At 41.0% G+C, this 17899-nt stretch overlaps 2 protein-coding genes across 3 annotated transcripts in view; both read right to left on the reverse strand.

Moving 5' to 3' along the window:
• Positions 1 to 4976, reverse strand: part of Spdya (speedy/RINGO cell cycle regulator family member A) — a 39284-nt gene extending 34308 nt beyond the window's left edge. The window contains exons 1-2 of the mRNA XM_052186329.1: positions 4846 to 4976; positions 1855 to 2104 (exon numbers count right to left, since the gene is read on the reverse strand). Of these exons, the coding sequence (XP_052042289.1) occupies positions 1855 to 2086 (232 nt within the window). The 5' untranslated portion in view covers positions 2087 to 2104; positions 4846 to 4976. The remainder of the gene's footprint in view (positions 1 to 1854; positions 2105 to 4845) is intronic.
• An 8811-nt stretch (positions 4977 to 13787) lies between these two features.
• Ppp1cb (protein phosphatase 1 catalytic subunit beta) overlaps positions 13788 to 17899 on the reverse strand; it is a 32860-nt gene continuing 28748 nt past the window's right edge. For both annotated transcript variants that reach the window (XM_052186330.1, XM_052186331.1), the window contains exon 9: positions 13788 to 16622. In XM_052186330.1, the coding sequence (XP_052042290.1) occupies positions 16518 to 16622 (105 nt within the window). In that variant the 3' untranslated portion in view covers positions 13788 to 16517. The remainder of the gene's footprint in view (positions 16623 to 17899) is intronic.

Here is a 17899-nt window from a genome sequence, read left to right on the forward strand (position 1 = left end):
AAAGGCGTGCATCACCACTGCCCAGCTAAGAAAAAATAATTTAATACTGTTCTAAGGGTATTATTTTTCTATTACTTTCTCCTTTCAAGGAACAGGGTTGTTTTTTTTTTAGGGGGGGTGGATCCTTTTCTCTCTAGTTTACTTATTATTCAAACAAAAATATAACCATGTGTATATAATAACTTCAACTTTTACTTAGATTTATAATTAGGATTCAATTTTGAGAAATTGTTTAGGATTGAAAGATGAACAAAATCAAGAATAATATCTACCCCAGCATTGGTGGTGCGAGCCTTTAATCCAGCACTTGGGAAGCAGAGGCAGGCGGATCTCTGTGAGTTCAAGGCTGGTCTGGTCTACCCCAGGCCAGCCAGTGCTGTATGAGACCTTGTCTCAAAACAAAAACAAAACACAGCAAAGACCAACAAAAACAAAAACAACTCTTGTTTTGACTTGAAAGCATTAAAACAGATAATCTTAAAATAGTTGAAAACTATCAGAATATAAGAAAGTCCCCTTCATTTTATGAGGCGTAATATAAAGAACAAGGCAAAAAGTTCTTTATATTCATTTTTCATGTTAAATTATAAAACTGTAATTAATATTTGGAAAATTCTAGGAATAACTATTGATTTTCTGAGAATTCGTTTTGTTAATTCTGTTTCTATTTCACAAGTTAGCTAAAATGGTAGAATCAAGTGTTTTCTTAGGACAGTGAAGAGTATTCAAAAAGTTTGTAGATAAGGGCTGAAGATGACCAACAAAATAGGAATTTGGCTTGCCTGTAATCCCAGTATTTGGCAAGTCAAGGCAGAAGGATTAGAAACTCAAGGTAATCCTTAGCTACATAAAGAGTTTAAGGCTAGCCTAGCATAGGTGAGACACTTTCTAAAACAAAATCGGGGGAATAAAGGAAAGTTTGTAGGTAATTTGTTTTATTCTTAATAAGGAGAATGGAAACATGTTAACATTCTATATTCTAATGGGGAAATCTTTGTAACTTGTTTATATTCCTTACATATTTTATATCATCTCTTAATTTAGATATTCTTTATATCTTACCAAGTTTGCTTGAATGTACATAACTTTCTTCTATAAACAAGGAGGTCTGTGAGACAGTTGTGTAGTATGATTTGATTCCTTATCAGTAAACAACAACACTATCCCTTATTTTAATGTCTACCTTGCTGCCATGCCTGCAAAACAGGTTCCTTTCTTGTCTGGAATAAATACTACAAAGAAGTCTCTATTTGTCTGTTACTAAATATATAAACAAAATAGTCTTATATAAATGAAATTTCAATTTCAACGTCATTTTATGAACATGTTGATAAATATTCTTACTTTTTAATAATATTCCAAATAATAAGACTGAAACTTTCTAGATCGGTCAATAGTCCTACTTTGCTTTGTTTTAGCTATAAAAGTCTTGGAAAACACCTTCTGACATAGTCAGACTGGGTTGGTACCTCATCTGAATCCCTATACTTTTTTAGGTCAAACAAAATTTGTTTTCTGAATTGTTCAAAATATACACTTGACATTTAGATTTAAATAGCCTAAACAGATCAATCTGAATATTTTCATTATACAATGACAAAAGAGGGCTGGTGAGATGGCTCAGTGGGCAAAGCTCTTACCACCACACTGGACGGCCGCATCCATCCCTGGGAAGTGCATGATGGAAGGAGGGAACCTACTTACAGTAAGTGGTCCTCTGACCTCCACAGACATGCTGGATGTGTGCACTCCCCCCACCCCGCACAAATAAATACACTGTTAAAAAAAAAACTGGCAAAATAGAGTTACATTCTCATATTTAAGAATGTTAGACTAATAAAATATTACACCTACCAAATAATTTAAAGAAAGCAGTCATTTCCTGACGCTGTATAATTAGACAAGGCCCTCTGGGCCGCTTAGATTTGTTATTATGTGCATTTTTTTCAGATGCTTGCCAACTATCTTTGAGTATAGGACGCTTCAGACTAATAGGTTTTCTAGTTTGATGTGATCTATTTGAACCTGATTTTACATGAACAGTGACAGTAGGTGGTGTCTCACAACACATCTGATTATGCCGCATTTTAGCTTCCCAAGATTCCTATAAAAATAAAAATACAAAATTATTGATCACATTCATGCATTTCTATATTAAAACTAACTGGATACTATCAGATACAGACATACAAATGTTGATTTTGCTATTAAAATGTTAGTTGTAACCCTGAGCCGTATTAGAAATTGTTCTTACAGTGCTCAGAAATGCTATAGTTCCTCTGAGTAAATGGTATACTCCCTCTTGTTCCATTTTGCTTTGGTTATTCTAGAACTCAAAATCAAATCATAAACTTGTTTATTCTTTTTTTGTGGTCTTCCTTTTTTCCTGCTAAGTTTTCCTTGGTCACAAAGTTTCCATATTCAATAAGCAGTTATTGGTATTTTCTGAAAAGTTTTAGCAAATAAATGGCACATGTGCTTTGTAGGGTTCTTACAAATTAATATTGGGGGTGGTGGTGTTGAGACAGGGTCTCAATATGTAGTTCTTGGCTGGCCTGGAACTAATTGGACAGAGTAGGTTGGCCTCACACTCACGAGATCTGCATGCTTCTGCCCCCCTGAAGCTGGCTTAAAAACGATGTACCGCTATGCCCAGCTCTAAATTAATCTAATTTTTAAAGTTGTTACCATTCTATCTGAATAGCTGACTATAAGCATATGTTAACATATAGTGCTATGTAAGTCTGAAATGAAATTTTTCTGTCATTATAGCTATATGAATGCTCATTACTATTTGGGATTTGTTGGTGACTAGTGAATATTATTACAATTAATATTACTTTTTGGTCAACTTGTTTCTATAATAATAAGGAATCGAGAGATGGATAGACAAAGTAAGGAACAACTCCAAGATGCTAATGAGAATCTCTGAATCTATGTCTCAGAGTGACTGAGGCAGCCACTGCCTGCCCTTAGTATTCAGAGTTATGTACAGACTTTCTCTCCTGACTCTTAAAAGTTTCCCTCCTGTGGGTGAGGCTATACCCAGTATAAAAACTAGCTGGATACTATCAATACTGTCCAATCTGAGCATCACATCCATAGTTTTATAGTTTATATTTATTTGTATTTTATGTACATTGGTATTTTGCTTGCAGGATGTCAGATGTGCTAGAAATGGAGTGGCAGGTAGTTGTGAGTGGGTGCTGGGAATTGAACCTCGATCCCCTGGAAAAGCAGCCCAGTGCTCTTCACCACTGAACCATCTCTCCAACCCTGCCCCGATAGTTTTATATTTTTAAAGTTGTACTAAGAGAACCCATGAAGGCTGGAACTATAGCTACTTGTTTAGCACACACTGGAGTTGGGCTCAATCCTCAGTGCTAAAAAATGGAAGTTAATTTTGATATATCTAATGCAATAGCTCTAACATATAATTTGAATATCTAATTATTATAAAAATTAATGAAATCATTTTGAAACCACTAATGAAATCCTACATTATTTAAGTCTGGTACATTTTTTAATATTTTAAACATATCTCAATTTTGATGCTAATTACTAAATAATTTGAAATATAGACCTATAAAAATGAAGTAGTGCAGCCGGGCACTACTCGCAGCACTTGGGAGGCAAAGACAGGTGGATTTCTGAGTTTGGGGCCAGTCTGGGACAGCCAGGGCTACACAGAGAAACCCTGTCTCAGAAAAAAAAAAATTAAGTAGCGCTGGGCAGTGATGACACATGCCTTTGATCCATGGGAACTTGGTAAGCAGAGGCAGTCGGCTCTCTGTGAGTTCAAGACCAATCTGGTCTACAAGCTGAGCTGCTATACAGAAAAACCCTATCTTGAAAAAAAAAAACAATAACAACAAAAAATATATAAGATAATATTTTACACTCCTTTCATTTTATATTTAAATTAAATAAAAATCAATCTTTTCTGTTGTACCCAGACAAATTCGAGTGTTTAATGGTCACATATGGCTAGTGGCTACAGTATTAGTCAGTGTAGGGTTAGATTATAAAGAATTAGGCAGAGGGCCTAGAAAGATGGCTGGATAGTTAAGAGCACTTGCCATTCTTACACAGAACCCAGGTTTGAATCTCAACACTCACAGCGCTTCATAAGCATCCAATTCCAGTTCCAGGAAATTCAATGCCTTCTCCTGGCCTTGGAAGGCAGCAGGAATGCAAGTGGTGTGTGTGTGTGTGTTTGTGTGTGTGTGTGTGTAAAAAGGGAAGGAGGGAGAAAAGAGGGAGGGAGGGAAAGGGAAGGGAGGAAGAGAGGGGTGAGGGGAGAGGGAGTGAAGAAGAGAGGGATAGAGGGAAAGGGAGAGGGAGAGGGAGAGGGGGAAGAAGAGGGAGAGAGGGGGGAGAGGAACTAGGTGGAGGATTGCTAGCCATAGCACCTGTAGCCACAGCTGTGTCTTTAGTCTGAGACCAGCATGGACAATATATAGAGACTATCTCAAAACCAAACAAACCAACAACCAAAATAGACAGAAATTATAATTAGTTCTACAATTATTGTCTTGTGATTCCTTCATCTGTCTTTCTTCTGGGTGAAAAAACCAACAACAACCCAAACAGTCATTAAACTTCTCAAATGGAAGGGGGCAGGGCTAGATTCAGAAGGAGGACAACAAACATAACAGAATAAAGAACACGGTGGCACACTTTCCAGGAGTGGTTTTACTCAATGGTAAGTGACTTTCAAACAATGTTTTTATATTGAAACTATAGGTAATTAAGAAAATGTAAACCTCATGTATCAGATTATTTCATCTAAGACTTGAGAAAACAGGAAAAGGGAATATCTGAAATTCCCAAATAGAGACTCACTTAAGTTAATAACGACTGGATCAAAGTTGTGCAGTTAAGAGCTTACGAAGAAAAACTACAGCCTGTGTCAAATTCTGCTTTGGGGTATCCTTTTCATTTAGCGCTTTGCTTAGATGCATCAGAGACTAAGAGTTGTGCTGTAAGAAAGAAAGAAAGAACACATTAAAAGATAGAGCATTTCTCAAGAGAAAGAGTGACAGGAGAAATAAGAGAAGCTCTGTGATTGTCTCCAAACGAGACACATTCTGTCCTAAAGGGAAGCGGCTTGAGACTCACGAAGTGAACAAAACAAGGCTCAGAAAAATAAACAACTCACAAGATTCACCACCGGGTCGGTCGCCGGAGGTTCTAAAGCAGTAAGGGCTGCGGGGAGAGGAGTCGCAGGGCAGCTTTCCCGGCGTCCCCGCGCTGGGGGGCTTTTCGGTGGCAGCTCGAGTCACAGCTTGTCAGTGAGCCTCACCCATACCCTCTAAGTGACCCCAGTTAACTCGGGCTCCACCAAACTGGACTTGGGGTGGAATCCCTGCTTTGGTCTGTCATTCCCTAGATTCCCTGACTAGGGCGAGCAGATACTACTGGTTTGGACCTCTGAAGGAAACGTCTCACAACGTGAGGTAACGATCCTTCAATTCACTTGCTCGCATTCTACGCAACATTTGAAAACTCATACCAAAATTCATAAAGGCGACGTCTGGGTTCGTGAGGGTCGGGGTTCTGTTTGTTTGCTTTGTAAAGGTTTTGTAAGCATCGGAAGAAAGTTCTCTCTGCGCCTGGCGACGGGATCATAAAATAGAAATGGTTTCTCTGGATGAAAATCTGACAGCCAGTCCCTGACGCCCGGGACAGGCAGGCACGACAACTTTCGTACTTTTGGAGAAACCGGCTAAGAGTGTCGCGATGAGACGCGGCAGCCCAGAAGTCCGCACCCCGGCAGGGCCTGGGCTGGGGGCGTGGGACGCGGGACAAAGCGGCAGGACTCACATCCCCTCAGCCCGGTGAAGAGGCAGCGCCTCGGTCCCCTCGGTGCAGCACCCCGCGCCCCCTGCGGGAGCCGCAGCTCCGGTCTCCTCAGCCTCGGGGGTCCCTCCTGTCGCCCCGCGCCGCCAGCTCCGGTCCCCGCCTCCGGGATGCCCGCCCGCGTCCCGGCCCTTGGAGCTGGCGGGGCGCTCGAGGCCTCGAGACCGCGGGGCTGCGGCGCTGAGGGGTTCCCGCCTCCTCACGCAGCACTGCGGGAGCGAGAGGAAGGCACTAGCGCCGCCGACACTCGGGACTCGCCCTCAGGCCCGGCCGCTCGGTGTGGGCGAGGGTACCTGTGCAGGCCTGCGAAGAGCGAGCGGCCCGCAGCCTCCGCCTCAGTGGTCCACCTCAGGCGGTTGCGAGTTGGTCGCTCACCGCAGGCCGCAACACCCGCCTACGGGCCTTAAGCTGCGGCCGCCTGAGCCAATCAGAGCACGGGAACAGCCGAGGGCGGGGCCGGCGCTGTCGCCCCGCCCCGCCCCCGCGCTGACCTACGAGCCTCAGCCTTCTGCTGAACCCTTCTGCCGTTACTCCGCTGCTCTAGCTCTCCGGACCTTCTTGACGCGATCGCGCTTTCCCGCGAACGATGTCTGTATGGAGCGCGGTTGAGGAGCCCCGCACAGGACGGAGACCGGCTCCTCGCCGTTCCCCTTCCCTGCCTCTCTGCACGCGCCTTGAACCTGGTGCTTCTGAGAGAACGCTGCTTCTCTTGTGCACAAGTGTGTAAAAGGAGGAAGAGCTCACCCACGCTAGCCCAAAAGGTGTGAATAAAGTGACCGTGAGCAAAGGGCAACACTCCCCCATTCACAGCCCTAAATGCTCCTTTTGTCATCCCCATGCCTTCCTGAAACGCCTAGGATATAGCTGGTGCTTAATCATATGCTTGCCAGCCCCATTTCTCTAATACAGAATCCCCCCCTTTTTTATTTAATTTTAAAGATTTTATTTTATGTATGTGAGTACACCGCAGCTGTCTCAGACACACAAGAAGAGGGCATCTGATAGAATTACAGATGGTGGTGAGCCACCATGTGGTTGCTGGGAATTGAACTCAGGAACTACTGGAAGAGCAGTCAGTGCTCTTAAACCACTGAGCCATCTCTCCAGCCCCAGAATCTGCTCCCTCCGCACCCCCCTACCCCGCGCCCGTTGACATACCGCATCCTTTCTCCATGCTGTTAGTCTTTCATGTCTTACTGACTGCATACTCCATATTTAAATCACTGATGGTTAATGCTGCTTCTATGGTTTCTGTTACTGTAATTATAGCATTTAAGAGAGATTCAGCCTTGCCTGTTTGCGGTACTTCCTAGCAATTAGTTCCTCAGTCAGTTACTCTGATCATCAAACGCATATTATAATTACACTAAAAACCACTTTTACAAGGGGTACTTTGAGAACTAATTTTTCGTGGGGGAGAGAGGCTTTTGAGGTTTTGTTTGTTTTTGTTTTATCCATGGCCCTTATGTGAATAAATGTGTCAAGAACCTCTTTGGGTGGCTGCTCCACGCTTTATTCATCTGGCTTTTCCTGAGGATCCTTCCCTGCTGTCCTCCCTTCACCCCCAGACCCCAGGTGTCAGGCATCCTTGTGATCACTAATTTCCAACCATTCGTATAAAGTGTGATTTACTGAGCAATGAATGTCCAGCACACAAACATCGCTATGTTGCAAAATAGTTGAGAACAGATACAGAAATAACTAGAATACAAGACAGAATGAGCCCTATCCTTGAGAGGTAAAGTACACACACACACACACACACACACACACACAGGATTTTGTGTATCCAAGGCCCGCCTCCACTCCATCCATACATAGTAGACAATAACTGAAGTAACTTCTCTCAGGCGTGCCACCATGACTGACGGTGGTCCTTAAATAATTATAATCAAATTTGTATTTTATTGTATTTTTGTATCAAGGTCAATTTGATAAAATAAAGGTATTGAGAAAGTAACAGTGCTAATATTTTGGCTTAAAAGGTTACAACCAGTGAGGCCTTCAAGAATGTTCTCACTCCTGTTTTAAAGCTATTTTTGTGTACAATGTGAATGCACTAGAGAATTTGAGTTCAGGTTTGAAGTTAGTATTACTTTTTTTTTTTTTTTTTTTTTTTTTTTTTTTTACTGGCGGTATAATTGTAGGCGGCTGATGTGACCTTAGTATGTCTTAGTATAAACACAAATGTGTCATCCTGGAACAAATCTCATATAATGTGGGTTAATTAGTAGTGGACAGATACACAGAAAGCATTGTTTCTCTTTTGTCTCTCTCACATCTGAGACTTCGATATGACTCAGTATTTAAAGCAAGCCTCTGGAGGCTTGAGAGACGGCGGTGGGTGTGAAGGGACTGAGGTAGCAGAATAAATTCCATTTTGCTTTTAAGACTCCATTCTAGGTTAACTTGCCCTTAGAGAGGCATGGCTCCTACCCTTGAGGTCTGAGAAAAATCACAGAATGTTCCTGGCAGTTGCAAACTAGACAGCTGCAGCTGGCTGGTAACAGAGTGGGCTAAGGAAACCCGTCTTTCCCAGGTCAAAGCCCTCCCTTAGGATGTATGCTCCCGCCTTGTGGTTTAACAGGTGCTGTAAATCAAATAGCTTAAAGGCCAACATTTCTTTACCCTCTCCTGTAACATCAAGGCTTGGTAACCCTCGCTTGAGGATTTTTCCTTTATAACCCCCTAGACCTCAGGGTCGTTCTCCTATCCTACTGCATCAGGGAGGTTTGTGACCCAAGCTCCAGCTTGATAAAAAGACTCATGTGCTTGCACTGGAGTTGTGGTTCCTGGCGGTTGCTTGGGGTTTTCCTAATTTGGGCACAACAGCTGCTCTTCCAGAGGATCCAGGTTCAATACCGAGCACATATATAGCAGTTCATAACTCTTGGTAATTCCAGTCCCAGAGAATCCAACACCCTCTTCTTGACTCTGTGGGCACACACAGGTAGTACACATATATGAAAGTAAGTTATCTCTAGTTTTTTGAGACAGCATTTCACTGTGTAGATTTAGTTGTTCTGGAAATGTAGACCAGACTGGCCTTGAACTCTGAATTCAGAGTGTTGCCTGCCTCTGCCTCCTGAGTAGTGGGACTAAAGGTGTGAGCCACCACCTCCCTGATCTCTTCCCTCTTCTTATCCTCCCTTTCCTTCAATTTCTGAGCCATGCCTTTGGTATTCACCTTCTGAGAATTTCACAACTGCCTATAACCTTGCTATATAAAAGTGTCTATTTCTTGCACTGTCTGAAATAAAAGCAGCTTGTTCTCATTGTACTTAAATAATGCATCCATAATCACAACTTTTCAGACTAAACATTATACTTTGTTTTCCTTTAAAAAATATTTTATGTATATGACTATTCTGTCTTCACACACACCAGAAGAGGGCATCGGATACCCATTATAGATGGTTGGGAGCATCATGTGGTTGCTGGAATTGAACTCAGGACCTCTGGAAGAGCAGTCCATGCTCTTAACCACCAAGATATCCTCCAGCCTCTATATTTTTGTTTTCTTAAGTATGTCTGAAACATTTCCAGTTTGGAAAAATTAAACCTAGGGGTTGGAGAGACAGCTCAGCAGATAGTAGCACTGACTGCTCTTCCAGAGGTCCTGAGTTCAGTTCCCAGCAACCACATGGTGGCTCACAACCATCTGTAATGGGGATCCGATGCCCTCCTCTGGTGTGTCTGAAGACAGCAACAGTGTAGTTATGTGAAATAAAGAAATCTTTAAAAAAATAAGTAAAAACATAGTATTTTAAAAAATCAAACCTAGCTTATGATACGCTCTCTCCACCATTTAACTTTCCTCCTGATGTCAGTGCTGCAAGGCCCAGCCTAAGCCAGTGAGCCTGACTTGCTTGCTATGTGCAGGAGTCGAAAGAGGGCCACATAGTGTTGTCTTTTGAAGTCCAGCATGGTGCTTTATGTAGCCTTGTCTCACCCTCAGACCTCACATTCTGCCTGCAGAGCTGGAAACAGACTGCTGTGCAACTTTTGAGTCCTTACAGCATTTTCGGCAGTCCTCATTTAGGTAATTAGGTTTTTAAAATAAAGCTACTTTTGTATTCATATACAATTTTACATGAAGGAAATCATATATTTCAAAAATATATACAAAGAACATATATAACCATGTAGACTGAAACAATTACAAAGATGTAAATAGGCATCACCCATCAAACATTTCAATTCTAAAGATGTGTGTGTGTGTGTGTGTGTATATGTGTGTCTAAGTACAACACCCACGTGCAGGTGCCATTAGAGGTCAGAAGAGGGCATGACAGCCCGGGAACTGGAGTAACGGGTGGCTGTGAGCTGCTCTGGGGACCAAACTTGGGTTGTCTGCAAGAGCAGTTAAGTGCTCTTTACCCACTGAGTCATCTCCAGCCCACATTCCAAATTTATATCCAAGGAACAGATTACCAATACTGTTTAGATTCTGCATATTCCTCTTCCTTCACCAGCTGTAGTTCCTACAGGTGAGGAGGTGACTTTTTGTGCATTCCTTTTTTTCTTTTTTTCTTTTGGTTTGGCAGCCTTATGAGCCAAGGATAGCAACCACATTCATGGATACCCATCTCTTCCTCAGCCCTGTTACTGGGAGACACAGGCTGTGCAAAATTCTTTTTTGTGTATTTTAAAAACTGAAACCAAGTTTTCAGCCTGGTCATTTAATACAAAAATAAAATCTGCTTTTCTAACAGTTTCTTCCACAGTACCATTTTTTTCCTTTTTTTATTGTGTGGGGGTTGGTTTCTCAAGACAGGGTTTCTCTGTGTAGCCCTGGCCGTCCTGGAACTCACTCTGTAGACCAGGTTGGCCTCAAACTCAGGAATCTACCCAGAGTGCACCACCATTGCCCAGCCACTTTGTTCCTTACTGAAAATATTTTTGTTGGTGTTCTCCATATTTTCTTGAACCCATGACACAATCCTTGTTTTGCAAATGAGGCAAAAATCTTTTCTGCTTTCAAGTCTTGTTTAAAATGTTCATACTGAGTAGATGTATGTGTAAAAATGCACCATTATGTAAGTATGCCAGTTTCTCAAAAATGTGCAGTGGCTCACTAGCCGGTCTGTAAGATAAGGAAGACTGCAGAAATCAAGACAAAGTATCTGGGGATGTTTGACTTTGAATATGTAAATTTCCCACCTTGCTGATAATGAGCTAGCTGCAAAATCTTAACTGAGCACTTGGACTTCTTAGTGCCTGTACATAAACCTGCCCTTTAAGACTGGGATCATGTACACCCCATAGCCAGAAGTTCTCAGGCCACACCTGCACTGTGGCTTTCAGGGAGAGCTGTGCAGTGGCTAACAGCTAACTTATGGTGCGAGCATTAACTTGGCTACTATCTGTGCACTGTCACATAGGCTACCTTGATAAAAATTGCATGGTATGAAACTTCCTGTCACCCCGTGAAAGCATGTATAAAGGGGGTATCCCCTTTGCCTGGGGAAAATTGGACTTTTCTGGAAGTCCTTCTCTCTCTTCCCCACAACCCTGCCAACCGTTCTCATGATGACTTCTCTTCTGCTCTTCACTCATCCTAAACTCCCCTCAGGATCTAAAGGAAAATCTCTTTCCCTTTAAGGCCCCTATGTAATTTTTAATATATTATATCCCTTTCTCCCCCTCCCCTCTCAGACAAGGTTTGGTTGTTTCTGTTTTATTTTATGTAATCCTTGGCTCTGTAGACCAGGTTGACTGCAATGAACTCAGAGATTGCTTCTCTCTGCCTCCTGAGTGCAGGGATTAAAACAGTGACCACCACTGGACCCTCTTTCTAATGTTCTCTATTGCTCCTTAGACAAGATCATGATCTCAAGGACTTTTCTCCTAATAAACCTCCTTTCTAAAAGGTGTCAGCTTCCTTCAACAAACCAACTATTCTATTTCTTCTTATATTTAACTATTAGGACTACAGTTTTCACAATGAACCAGTTATTTTGGGGGTACATACTCAAATTCCTCAGAGACAATTCTTGTTTTAGGACACATGAATAAAGGGAAATTGGAATTGTGTTATAAATTTCTCCATAAGGTCAAAGTGCCAACAGTAAAGGAGCAATCATTTTTAAAATCTGTGATTCATTAGATACTTGCATGTCTGAAGTACCAAGCATCACTCTAGGAAATACATCAGTAATAAAACCATGAATCTGTGTCCTGGAGCTTGTCTAAATCACCTAAACGTTCTTTGTTGTTGTTGTTTTATTTATTTTATGTATGTGAGTACTGTTGCTGTCTTCAGACACACCAGAAGAGTGCATCCAATCCCATTACAGATTGTTGTAAGCCACCATGTGGTTACTGGGAATTGAACTCAGGTTCTCTGGAAGAAAAATCAATACTCTTCAATACTGAGCCATCTCTCCACCCCCCAACCCCCCAAAGGTTTTCAGATCAAGCTTGACATAGTCTTAAAGGAACAACTCAACACACACAAGGCTCCAAGTCAGAATTTACAATTCACTCAGTTTGGGGAATTCAAAAGTTAAAAGTCTAGTCTCCTAACAAATCAGACAATAACAGTGTGGTAGGATTGCAACCTAGGTCTCCAGTGACTGGGTGAATTTGCTTCAGTGGGGTCAACAGGTCTGTTAGTAGGTTCAGGGCTCTAATGCTAGGAGAGTAGATTCAAAACTATTTGTTGACAATTTTGAGCACATTTACCATGATACTTTTCATCCCATTACCTTCTCCTTCTGGCCCCCTTCTTCCCACACCCCATCTTGACTTGTTCTGACCCCACTGACTTTAAGGTTACATGCATGAACATGGGTGTGGCACAACCCAGCACCGGCTACACCACTGAAGATGACTTCCTTTCCCCCAGTAACCATTAACTGCCAAAAGATCCTCAGCTTGGGGCAGGGTTCTATGAGCCCATCAACCATGCAGGCTGTATGTTGACAGGCTCGATTCTCTGCAGCGAGCCATGTTTCATGTATACTGCCATGCTATACCACACCAACAGTGCTCAATGGCACCCTTTCCCAGTCTTCCACCCTCACCCCCTCACCCATGCTCTGAGACTGAAGCGTGGGGGTTGGGTCCTAGATGGGTTTAGGGTTGAACACTTATACCCAGCCTCCCTGCTGCCATGTGTGGTTAAGACAAGGTCTCTTGTAGCTCAGACTGGCCTTGGAATTCCTGATCCTCCTGCTTCCAACTTCTAAGAACTGGACTGCAGATGCCATTACAATTGGCTAAGATGAGGAAGATTTTTTTTTGTTTGTTTTGTTTTTTAGTTTTTCGAGACAGGGTTTCTCTGTGTGGCCCTGGCTGTCCTGAACTCACTTTGTAGACCAGGCTGGCCTTGAACTCAGAAATCCGCCTGCCTCTGCCTCCCATGTGCTGGGATTAAAGGTGTGCACCACCATCGCCTGGCCAATGAGGAACATTTTTATTTGTTACTAATATTTTTGAGGTAGTATCTTGTCAGGTTGTGCTCAAATGGTAATCCTACCTCCAACTTTTGAATGTTGAGATTATAGGTGTGTGTCACTACACCTTACAGTAAGATTGTTTGTCCCCCCCCCCCCTTTTGTTTTTTGGATTTGATTTTTTTGAGAGATGGTTTCTCCCTGTAGCCCTGGCTGTCCTCGAACTCAGAAATCCGCCTGCCTCTGCTTCCCAAGTGCTGAGATTACAGGCGTGCGCCACCTCTGCCTGGCGGACTGTTTTTAAGCATGGGCTGGAGGTTAAGAGCCCTTGTTGCTCTTGCAGAGGATCCAGGCTGCATTCAACACCCATGATGGCTCACAACCATAACCCCATTCCAGGAGACCCAACACCTTCTTTTGATTTCTACAGCTACCAGGTACCCATGGTACATATACATACACGCAGGCAAAAACACTCATATACATTAAATAAATGAGTAAATCTTAAAAGTCAAAAAACAAAACTTTGCAAATCAGCAAGCAGCTTTATTTGGTATGTAAATAGGTTCATGTGGTCAATCACAGATAGGTTCTGCAGCATTCGTAGAAGCTGCCAGTTATCAGAGGGTTATAAACTAACATGGCTGCTTTAACCCAGCATGAATCACACCTACAGTGTCAGAACTCATGGAAGAGTGGCTAAAGATAGAAGCCAACCTGGACTCGACTGTCTCTAAACAAACAACAACAAAAACAGTGATAATCACTCCAATCAAAAAACATAATTTGCTCAACACTCAATTAAAAAATCCTTTATTTTTTTATGTATATGAGGGTTTTCTACATGTATGTCCATGCACCCACCATGTGTGTGCCTGGTGCCCACAGAGGTCATAAACAGCAGATCCCTTGGCTTGGCCCTACAGACAGCCTTGGGAGTGCTGGGAATTGAACCCAAACCCTCTGCAATTGCTTGTGCTTTTTCATCTAGTAAACAGATGCTGTAACTTGTAGTCTAGGCTTCAAGTCACAGACCCACCTGTCTGCCTCACCAATCATGAGGGTAAAGGCAGCCTGTACTTTACTGTTTGTCTTTGTGACTTTGTCAGTAAATTGGTATAATTAATAATATGTTATCATTCTTAGGAGCACTAAGTACTTGTATGAGAAGCTGTAGTTTTAAGAGATCTGAATAATTTTTCAACATGGTAAATGTCTATCTTTTAACAAATACTAATTTGTTTACTCCCCTCTTAGTTTTAATTTGAATGAGCATTTATAAAAAAACAGTTTAAGATAAAGATTAGTGTAGATTAATATTAAGACTAAGGCTTATTTTCTTGAACTACCTTAAGTATTGATTTCTCATTGATAACATCTAAAATCCTATTAGCAATTGTTTGATTTATACTCCAGTACGAAAGTTATCAAATAGCATTCAATAAAAAGCATGTGTGACCTAATGGAACATGGCTACAGCTCAGGGACTGTCCATGCTTCAGTCTATGTCAACTTGTGCTTACATGTCTCGCTGTAAAACAAAACACAGAATAATCACTCAGACTTTGTATCAATTAGACAACTTTTACTAAATGAGAAAACTACATTTAAAATGTGCCTTAAACAAAATGGAATTAGAAAAAAATGACATACGCATTTTAAAGAACTTTTGCACTGTGCTGAAAATCAAATGTTTCTTGCAGTAATATAATGTGCCAATCCATAAAATGTTAACAGAGTTCTGAATTTAACATTTTCAAAGACAATATAAGGTTTCACATCCATGGTATAGCACATAAGAAGGGCATTATATAAACATTATGTCCATCCCTATGAAGCTTACAAATTTGACAATGTTCAATAAAAGACTTTAGAATCACATCCAGTAAGTGTCACATCCAAAGAATCACAAATCTGTGTGAGTTCTCAATTCCTCCTTCTGACATTGTTGTTGACTTTGCTACTCCTTGACATTTGTTAATGCTAACCCTTAAAAAAAGATTACGGGAAAGAAATGCTGCAATAAACTCTTGATCATGTACAGAAATTATTGCTACTATACTTCACTACAAAGCATGTCTATACACATCATGACCTTTGATTATGAAAACGCAGAGTAAAAATCTTTAGTGACATAGCCTTACAGTCAAAAACAACATTCACATGGCAATTATTAGACAGTGAAGCACCCAGTACTCAGAGCTGACAAATGTCCCACTGATCAGCGTTCATTTAAATACATCCTTCACATAGAGGGGAAGAAGAGAGCCAGCTTTCCAAGGCTTGTCAAAAAGGATTCTCATGTTCTGTGGATCTAAAAACAAACAAACAAACAACCAAAAACCCCCCAAAACAAAACCGATGCAGGTGAGGGTAATACCAGAAAGTTAAGCATGCCAAAAGGTGTTTCGTGCGAATTAAAACCTAAAGCCAAGGTACCACATAATCACATTACCAACTAGTTTTGGATAATACTATATGAGCCTTATCTTAAATGAAATGCTACTGCACAATAGAGCATCAATAAATTAAAGATTAGAGTGCACAAATCCAAATCAGTGGCAATTTTGTAAAAAGCGAAATATCATTATCAGCTGTAAAGTTTGCCCAGTCAAACTGTTTGATTAAAATCATTGGATCAGATAGTTTGTGTATTTTTAAAACCTATCGACCTCTAAAGTTCTTTTTCATTAAAATGAGGCCTAAGTTTTCTTAGTAAGATCCAACAGTTAGTTAAGTAGATAGTGAAGGAAAAGAATAGTTGGTGAATGTCTTTAAAGCTCTTCCCATTTTCACTTTTTAAAATGTTTAGGGAAAAACAGGAAAAGTAGTGCCATTATTCTAGCAAAAACAAAACAAAACAAAACAAGCCCAAAATAATGAAACAACCAAGCGACACTGAAACCACATTACACAGATGGTCTTCATGCTCTCATCTGGGTAACTAACAGAGCTAGTTTAACTGGGATGCTTTTCAACTTTAAAAACTGTGATAGAGAAGATAGAACTTTAATGGATACTTTTGAATTTGGATTTAACTTTGTTGAATATTATAACAGAGTATACTTATTACAATACAGTGTAGCACATCTTTCTATTAGAAAAAAATTTAAGAACCTTTACCCGTCTCCTTAAGTTAAAGGTGTGACATCATAAAGGGTGTCGAATGGCTGGATGGTTTTACAGTGCACACTTATATATTATGAAGTATGTCCTTAATAAATCTGATGGTTTCTCTTTCCAGAATTCCTGTCTTCACCTTTTCTTCGGTGGATTAGCTGTTCGAGGTGGAGTGACAGGTCGTCCAGAATTCAGCCCTCCATACTGGTACTTAGCTTTCTTTTCAGATGGTTTCAATATCTTGAAATAAATAATTTATTAACAATATTATTCTTTCAATAAATGCCATCAATTGTCCAGTGAAACTAGAAATAGCTCAGCAACTCTGCACAAGCATTTCTTAGACTGAAGTGTAAATTGGCAGAGCAGTAGCTCCTGAGGGCTCAACAGGAAGTGCCTGGATCTGGTCTCCAGCGTCGCCCTCCCCCAAGGTAGAACATTTGCTTAACATTTGCTTGAGATTTTAGAAATATAGCCTCAGTAACCGCTGAGCCCTTAAAATTATGTTTAAAAAAATTCTCTACTAGTTCACCTTATTAGAGAGGAAAAAATACTGGTCTGGGTAAAAAACCCTAGGTTCTCATCTTAATTTTGACCTTTCCCCCTGGCTTTCTAAGACACACTATTGGTGTAGTCAGGCCAACCTCAAATCTGTGGCAATCCTTCTGCCTCACCATTTTGAGTGTTGAGATTACAGGCATAAGCCACTGTATCTTTCATATACAGGCAAATCTTATTTTGAGGTTTTTATGGTATTTTTCATAGGAAAAAGTCTCCCCTCTCACCCCCACCCAAAACAAGGTTCCTCTGTGTAGTTGGCTGTCCTAAACTTCACTGTTAACCACGCTAGCTTTGAACTCAGAGATCTGTTTGCCTCTGCTCCCGACTGCTGGGATCAAAGGCATCTATCAATATGGCCCACTCCATATCATCAGGTTTAATCATTTAAAGTATACAAGTTTTTAGTATTTTTATTTACTTATTTAGTATCTCCTTCCTCATAGGTGTTAGCAATCACTCACCTTATGTCCTTACAGACTTGCCTAGTCTATATTATTTTATATAACTGATGTCAATTATTAGCATCATCAATACTGATAGCAAATAACATGATCTCTGCAAATAGGTTCTTCCACTTAAGATTTTAAACCTCTACCACGTTGTGCTGTCAAGATCTGTTAGCAGTTTTTATTGCTAAAATGTTCTATTGTATGGATGGACAGAACATTTTATCTGTCAATTCTATAGCTGGGCTCTGGGGTTGTTTCTACTTTTAGCTATTATAAATAATGCTATAAAAGATTTTGTGTGGATCTAATTGTGCTCAATCATCTAATGACACAATGTTTAACCCCCTCTAATTAACTGCCAAACTCTGTTTCAAGGCAGCTGCAGTAATCTGCATTCCCATTATTAGTATTAAATTTTAAACTGTTCCACCATGCCCTTGCACCATTTTGTTTCTCAGACAGGGTCTGACTATGTCATCTTGTTGGATTCAAACTTGCTATGTAGTC

The sequence above is a fragment of the Apodemus sylvaticus genome, chromosome 6 (assembly GCF_947179515.1).
Source record: "Apodemus sylvaticus chromosome 6, mApoSyl1.1, whole genome shotgun sequence".
Taxonomy (NCBI): Eukaryota; Metazoa; Chordata; class Mammalia; order Rodentia; family Muridae; genus Apodemus; species Apodemus sylvaticus.